Here is an 8,638-nt window from a genome sequence, read left to right on the forward strand (position 1 = left end):
TTATCAATAAACTTAACAATAAATAGAGAAAATTTTATATCCATGGCATCTTCTCCACCAACAGAAAAGCATAAACAGAAACACAAAGTAATCCAGTTAGATCATACAACACTAAACAAGAACTAATCCATATAAAACAGCCAAAAAAATTATAAAAAAGTTGAGACTTTGATTTGAACTGTCTTCATTCATCATCAGCTGGTCCAGCTTTAGACGTCCCCCCAACCTTTTTAGGAAGAAGAAGGTTGTGAATGTTAGGCATAACACCACCGTTAGCAATAGTCACAGTGCCCAGAAGCTTAGAGAGCTCCTCATCGTTCCTAACAGCTAATTGAATGTGCCTTGGCACAATCCTAGTCTTCTTGTTATCCCTGGCAGCATTTCCGGCCAACTCCAAAACCTGATCAAAGTATTAAAGAAATAATAATAATAAATGAACAAATCAAAACCGACATAAAACCTTAAAATTTTGGATTTTAAAAAACTCAAATCTGATCAGCTCTGATCAGCAAAATCAAAACTTCAAAACTTTTTTTTTTTTTTTGTAATGCAAGTTGTATTACCAAAGAAAATTAAGCGAGTATCACATAATTTATCTAACAACATCAAATTTTATATGGATCCTGTTCAAAATAAGGGAAAACTGTAAGGGTAAAAAAATTACAGAACCAAAGAAATCTCCGAGCATCCAACGCATAGGTTCAGGCATCGGAAACAGCAATAACAGAAATAGCACAAAGAAAATACATCGAAGCATCTATAGTAATAAAAAAAACGAAGTTTTATAACAATCTGTATGATATCAGAGATACAGTCATACCTCTGCAGCAAGGTATTCAAGAACGGCGGCGAGATAGACCGGAGCACCGGCGCCAACTCGCTCAGCATACTTGCCAGCCTTGAGAAATCGAGCAATACGGCCGACAGGAAATTGAAGGCCGGCCTTGCTGCTCCTCGAAGTGGACTTCTTCGAGGCTCCGGATCCGATCGCCTTTCCTCTTCCAGCCATGGTTACGAAAGATTCTAGGGTTTGGTTCTGGCCAGCAGAAAGAAAAAGGATGAGAGTTTTGTCAATTTGTTCCGATCCTTAATTTATATATAGAGGATGGGGGCGTGAGAAGAACCAATCGTTTAATTTCTCGCGGATCGCTATCATTAGCCGTTCGTTTTGAATGATTGGACGGTCAGATTGAGGTGGAGGCCGTTAGGTCAATTTTACTCCCGTGGGGAATTTCGCCGCGTGGGCAAAATGTAAATTTTAATTTCTCCGTTTGAAGCGGTCTTGATTCCTTTTCTAATAATAGAGATGATTGTTAAATCCAAACGCCTCATCAGAAAATAACTAAGGTAGGGAGTAATAAAGAGAGCCTAACACTTATTAGTATTATTCATGGACTATTTATAGCTATACTTCTTAACATTATAAAAATATATATTCGTCCCCTCATCATTAACTTTTCAGATAGACTTTTTAGTAATTAAAGAGATTCATATATAATAGGAACGGGGGCTGATTCGATAGATGAGGTGTGATTTTTTATTGTTGTATTCATTTTGTTGATGTATAGATAATTAAATTGCTACTTTTTTTTTGCATCAACTTTTTGTTTACGCTTGTGAACTCAAAGTCCTTCAATTGTAGATGTTCATCTACTGTAAGAGACGTTCTTAATAAGGTCAAGTCTGTCATGCCAAAGAAGACCAGAAATAGTTTGAAACTATTGAATGTAGATCAATTTTTTTGATCTCTTTGTGTATCCTCAAGACAATGTTCTGACACTGCAAATGTTAAAATATTAGCAATATGAACGAATGATATTCAAAATGGGTGAGAAATAACTAAGAATAATCTTTCATGAAATTGTCCTTCTGATAGGAATGTCGAATAGAGAAGTAGCAAAGTGGAAAAAATTTCTCTCTTCTAGTGTTGATGTGTGGCAAATTAAGAAAGACATAATGAATGTTTCAAGTGAGGAGTGTTCTACTCCTTTTGATGAATTATTTTTGAAGTATTTGTTATAGAATTTATTTTTCTTTTCTAGTAACTTTAGTATTTCCAAAGAACTTTTCATCTTTGGCGAGAATGTACAGACTTTCAGCTTATTTAATTGGTCTGTTGTGGTATGTGATTTATTCATTGAGCAAATTAATGCAATAGCCCTTAAAATAAGGCAGAATCGGCCTTTGGAATATATCAATGGTTTTCTTTTTCTCTTAACGGTTAGTATTTTGTATGAATCTTATAAAACTTCATTCTTTTTGTTTAAAGCATATTATTTCTTTTCTTTTACACAGCTATGATTTTATTTGCATATATCTTTTTTCACTCCGGTCAATCATTAGGTCAGACCCAGAATGTTGATGTAACCAACCGATGTCAGCTAGAATTCGTCATAGATTGACATAGCATTTAAGAGGCTCAATCTAGTACATGTAAGTTATTTATATTAATAGCTAACATTCTTGTTGTTTGGAGAATTAGACTTGTTTAATTTTTGATGTACTTATTTGGTATGATCAGAGCCTTTTAACGAGCAAATTGTTGACCTATCATTGCCTAAGCAATATCCAAAGTTAAGCAGTTGCTCGCGGCAGCGAGTCAATCGTCGTACGTCATGGGGTCCCTGTATGGTTTGCAAATCCTTATGAAAACTCAACTTTAGCTTCGATATGTCGGCTTTAATCGACTAAACTAAACGTTGGATTTGAAACCACCCATATGAAACTACAATGAGTGAAGAAATTGTTCGAATTTCTAAATAGTGTAGGTCTCAGACTAGTCCTCTAAGAAAGTCAAATAACAAATCCTAAGATTATATTCTATATTCTAAGGAAATGGAGAGGAATACCTCATAAAAATGAGAACAACACGACCCCTGCACACTTTTCACTGTATTCGAACTATACAACGTGTTGCTTCTAGGAGACGCCCCAACACTTATACAATGATCAAAAGAATTCATGCCATGATTTTTTTGACAAATTTTATATTAGCTATCAACCACATAACGCAACCCTCCATTTTTTCAACAAGTTTTACCATGACAAAGGTTGGTGTCATATTCATAAAAAAAAAGACGTTAAGTGTTGAACATAGGTCATTGTCTTTATATAAAAATAAAGAGCACGGAAACTCTAACATAAAATATTAAAGTTATCTCATTTTACCCGACCTATCAATAATCTAACAAATGTCGGTGTCACACTCAGAAAAGAGTTGTTTACATCCATAACTTGCAATTCTTATTTATTTATCTCTTTCAAATCTAAGCTCAAATATTCTTAGGCATGCATTTAATAAAATAAAATATAATTTGTTACGCATATGTTTAAAGCAACGAAGTGTCATGTATATAAGTACAAAAAAAATGTGAGATACATAAAAACATAAGAGTTTACCTTAAAAAAGGTCATTCACATGCGTAGCACACAGTTCTTACATATTTACATAGCTAAACCCTAATCCAAATTGCCATGTATGTAAGTATCAAAGATTGGATGTTAGATAGACAAAACCTAAGATTTATGTGCTAAGTAGATAAGTCTCGAGCATGTAACAATCAAATACATCATCAAAACTATACAAAATAGAATCAAAATTTCAAATTTATCCAAGATAGAAATTCTCTAAATGCAAAAAAAACCAACTATTCAAATTAAATAAAAACCTAGAGGAATATTAAAATCAACATTATTTACAATTTGACTATAAGAACTTGAAAAACAATCAACATTAACAAAAATGTGATCTAAGGGCGCTTCAGGTTGGTTCAGAGCTCAGACGCGTGAGAGGAAAGAAATGTGAGATTTCAAACATCGATTTGATATAAAGACAGTTTCCGACAATTCCTTTACCGTTAGTTACAATAACAGAACCGTTCGATATCAACAATCAAAGACTGACTCATATCTTTCCGATGGGTTAAAACAATCAAAAAGTAATATGTAGTAATAATACAGTTTGGACCATTAGTTATCTTCTTTAGGTTGTCAAAAATGTGATTTACTTTTAAGCTATGATTTAATCGTAAGAAAAGCATTGAAAAATTAATTCAATTGCAATCGTTGACAAACCATCACAAATAAGTGCAAATTTATCCATAGGTATAGGACCGCCATTTTTTCTGTTGTGCCTGGGAATGAAGAGTTTTTGTACTAAATTCTAATCACATCTTATTATATTTACTCCTAGAGGAGCTAGAATAATCTTGAAATGATATTAATGCCCATGATATTTTCTCACATGACCGTTTTTCACCCGTGTGTCACGGACAAAAAGTCCCACATCGACTAGGTGTAGGGCCAAAGAAAAAGTCTCATATCGACTAGGTGTAGGGCCAAAAAGCAGTATTTAAGCCTTGGGCTGCCCACCACCCTGAAGAGCTCTTTTGGGAGGTGAAAAGTGGTAAGCAGGCTACTACCTGCCAGGTGTGTGGACTCTCCTATGGTTTAATGGGACCCTCGTTGGAGTTGATCCGTGATGAGGGCGTCACATGATTGGGTGAAAGAGAATGTAACGGACAAAAAAGTCCCACATCGGCTAGGTGTAAGACCAAAAACAGTATTTAAGTCCTGGGCTACCCACCACCTCAAATAGCTCTTTTGGGAGGTGAAAAGTGATATCAAAGCATGTTATTGCCTGTCAGCTGTGTGAAATCTCTATGGTCTAATGAGACCCTCGTTGGAGTTGATCCGTGACGAGGACGCCACATGATTGGGTGAAGGAGAACGTCACGGACAAAAAAGTCTCACATCAGCTAGGTGTAAGACCGAAAAACAATATTTAAGTCCTGGACTACCCACAAAAAAACCTGAAGAGCTCTTTTGAGAGGTGACCCCTTACTCTTGAAAAAGATGGTTACTTAACATTCACACCTAATAATATATTTTTTTCTATTTTTCAGCCTCTATATTCTCAGATTACGTCATCCACAAATAATATAGTATTTTTCAAATTATAAATTCTATCAACTATTTCAAATTATTTTAATTCAAAAGTTCCGCCACTCCCGTTATCAATAAAAAAGTTATCCTCATTCAACTGATATACCAAATAACTAATTCTTAAAAGGTAATTTAACCTTATTTTTCCTTAATTAAGCTAATAACAAAATATTTTCTTCATTTCATTTTTCATCACACGTGCGACACCCAATCCTCATGCATGTGTCACACGTGCATCTGATACACCAATACTAACCACCACGTACACCCATCATCTGCATGCAATCATGCATGCATGCATTACGTACCAACCCCCAGCCATTCATAAAACCCCACCAGAGACTAAATACTTCACATAAACAACAATGGCTACCACACACATAACTTCCTCCCTCCTCCTCCCCGCCCTCCTCCTCCTCCTCCCCCTCCTCCACTCCGCCGAACCGATCACCGAATACGAACAGTGCGTCCAAGAGTTGCAGACGTACCCCCTCGCCATCTGCCGCACATTCATCAAGCACGGGAGCGACGTCGCCGGAAACCCACCGGAATGCTGCGAGCAGCTCCGGCAGGTTTCAGACACGTGTCGGTGTGAGCTTCTAGAGATGATGACGGGCGCGATGATGATGAAGGAGATGGAGGGCGGTCAGTGTCATGGTAGGTGTCAGGACATGATGATGAGAGGTGTTTTCCTTCCTATCATGTGCGCCGTCGGGCCGCCGTGCAGCAAGAGCTTTGGCGGCGGCGGGGCGGGCCGCCGGGCAGCAAGAGCTTGGGCGGCGGCGGCAGCGGCAGCGGCAGCGGCGGGTACTGAGTCTGTGGGAAATGAAGCTAAGCTTGTCATGGATGATGTGTGACGGCTAATGTATGGTTTTGTGTCTTGAATAATGAATAAATAAATGGCTTAGTTAAATATATATATTTTTGTATGATTATTTGATTTGAGTGCATGTTGGAGATTAGAATTTTTTTAATGAAATTATAACTTTTAACTTGATAAGTTGTAGCTATAATTTTCAATAAAATCATATTGTATTTATGTTCAGAGGGTTCGAATATTGTTAGGTCGTCGTGTATCACATGACGGCCCATCCAAAGTATTGCTCGAACGTGTGGTTGCAATACGTGATATTTGCTCGGTCTTTAAACTCCCAACCAAAATATATCTACTTGAAAATAAATTTGTTATAATTGCTCATAATAAATATGTTAAATGTTGAAAGTCGTTAGACATGAGAATTAAATATTAAATTTGGTTTATCAGACATGAAATAGCTGTAAATTTGTTACCCACATAATTCCTATGTATTTACATGTATAACACCTAAAATCTTATATTTACATCTAGACCACTCAAATTTTTACATCACATAAGAGATAATTGTCTTTCTAAAGGGGGAATGAAAATTAATTTTCAGTCCTTTGTTTATGATACTAAGGTTTTAAAAGTGTAAATATTAAATTGTAGGTATAATATATATAAATACTTTTAAAATAGGTGATATGTCTATAAATTTCCCTTCTTAATTTTAAAGCATTAACACGATGATTTTGTTGTATTTATGTATATAATACCAAAAATTAAATTTTAGTATTTATAATATTCAAACTTTAATGTTACATAAATATTATCATTATTATTTTCTTGTTTTTTAAGCATAAATTTTATATTTGATGCGTGCTAGAAAATTTGTGACGGTAGAGGAATGAATTATCATCTTAGCGTTGCATTGGATTTAAGCACACATTTAATGAAAACAACTAATAATGACATCAGAATATTTTACGTGGAAAAACCCATAAAGGGAAAATACAACGGGGCCTAGTCTAATTGTAAAAATTCATTTAGGTTAATGATTGCAAAGACTTCTTTGTCCCACGCGGTATCTAATTGGTGGTGGTCGATGACGATTGGTGGTGATTGACGACGGTCAGCAATGGTCAATGATGGTCGGTAGTGGTTAACGATGACCGTTGTGCGTGGAGGCGATTGGTGGTTGTTGACGACGGTTAGGGCTGTCAAATTGGCTCGTTGTTCTTGAACAGCTCATGTTCGGCTCGCTCGTCTGAACATGAACAAATTTTAAGCTCAAAATGTAAACTAGCCGAACACGAACAACTGTTTGTTCGCTCGTGTTCGGCTCGAAATGGTTCGAAAAAAAATTATATAATTTTTTTATCTAACAATATATTATATATATTATTTATACAATAATATATTATATATATTTATGTCTAAGTTTAAATTATAATACCTCATGTGACAGTGTGGTTAGTGTCTTTTTTTGTATAGAATTGATCTAGGTTCGAATCCCATACTTTACATTTATTTTTGTCAATTTTAGTTTAACGAGCCAACTTCGAGCCGAACACGAACACAAATATTTAAATCGAGCCGAACACGAACACATTGTTCACGAGCCGATTTTGGAACACGAGCTATTTGGAACGAGCCGAACACGAGCCAAGCCTGAGCTCGCTCAAGCTCGGCTCGTTTACAGTCCTAACGACGGTCCAAAGTGGTCGACGATAGTTTGTAGTGATCGACAAAGGTCTGTGATGGTCGACGACGACCGACAACGATCGACAATGACAAAGATCTTTCTCAAAGCTTCAAGTTCTCTTTAAAGACTCAAGCCTTTCCGCCCTCACGAGAAGACTAATGCTATATTTATAGTGTTTTTGTTTAATTAATGCAAAAATATAAACTATTTTGATCGGATGGTTCGGAGAGCATTATTCGATTAAACAACATTTGATGGACATTTTATTGCTTTAATTGTGTCGGAATTGAGAAATATTAGTCTAGTTGGAATCGTCTTGCTAATACATTCTATTCAACCATGAGCTCACTAGATTCAACATTCATTTGATATTCAAACTATGTCCGAAAATATTGCAACGGTGGTTTAATGACTTGATCTAAGTTTGATTTGACTCCAATTTGACTAATTTTGATATCATTCAGTTTATCTAATCGATCAATTTTGTTTGACTATAAATTTGCAGAAGCGAGAGCTCTGGATGACTCCTAATTGAAGTTTGAATGTTTCTTGCTCAAAAGATTACTTCGAGATTCAAATTATGCCTCGTGATTCGTCTTTGATGATGAAAATTTGTTGGCGTATAACAATAACAATTTGAAATTTATGTATTAAATATGTGTGTATTTATGTATATATGCATATATATTATATATAATTTTTTCTTAGTTTAATTTATTTTCTTTTTACCAATCATAGCATGTCCGCTAATGGGAAAAAATTTGGGTACATAAGACGCACGGAGCGCTGCGTGCGATAGCAAATAAACGGAAGACACGTCGGCTCAGTCGGTCCCACCGCTATAAAAATATACTTTTTACCGTGCGTGACCCGCGGACCCGACCCGTCATTGTAAGCCCCATGTAATCCCGATGTAAACTCCGCTGTCCACCCCATGTACCGCGCGTATAAGCCCCATGTAATCCCCATGTAAACTCTGCTGTCCGCACCATGTACAGCGCGTGTAAGCCCCATGTAATCCCGATGTAAACTCTGTTGTCCGCCCCATATACAACGCTTGTAATCCCGGTGTACGCCCGATGTAACCTACGTTGTCCGCCCCATGTACAGCGCTTGTAATCCCGGTGTACGCCCGATGTAACCTACGTTGTCCGCCCCATGTACAGCGCTTGTAATCCCGGTGTACGCCC

The 8,638-nt window shown here is 36.5% G+C and overlaps 1 protein-coding gene across 1 annotated transcript; it reads right to left on the bottom strand.

Annotated features, from left to right (window-relative positions):
* Positions 1-1,061, bottom strand: LOC110030857 (probable histone H2A.3). The gene is made up of 2 exons (XM_020733803.1): positions 821-1,061; positions 1-400 (listed from the first exon to the last, which is right to left on the bottom strand). The coding sequence occupies exons 1-2, from the start codon at positions 1,007-1,009 to the stop codon at positions 185-187; spliced, it is 405 nt and encodes a 134-aa protein (XP_020589462.1). The 5' UTR covers positions 1,010-1,061; the 3' UTR covers positions 1-184.
* Positions 1,062-8,638: the final 7,577 nt, after the last annotated feature.

This window comes from Phalaenopsis equestris, unplaced genomic scaffold (assembly GCF_001263595.1).
Source record: "Phalaenopsis equestris unplaced genomic scaffold, ASM126359v1 Scaffold000761, whole genome shotgun sequence".
Lineage (NCBI taxonomy): Eukaryota > Viridiplantae > Streptophyta > Magnoliopsida > Asparagales > Orchidaceae > Phalaenopsis > Phalaenopsis equestris.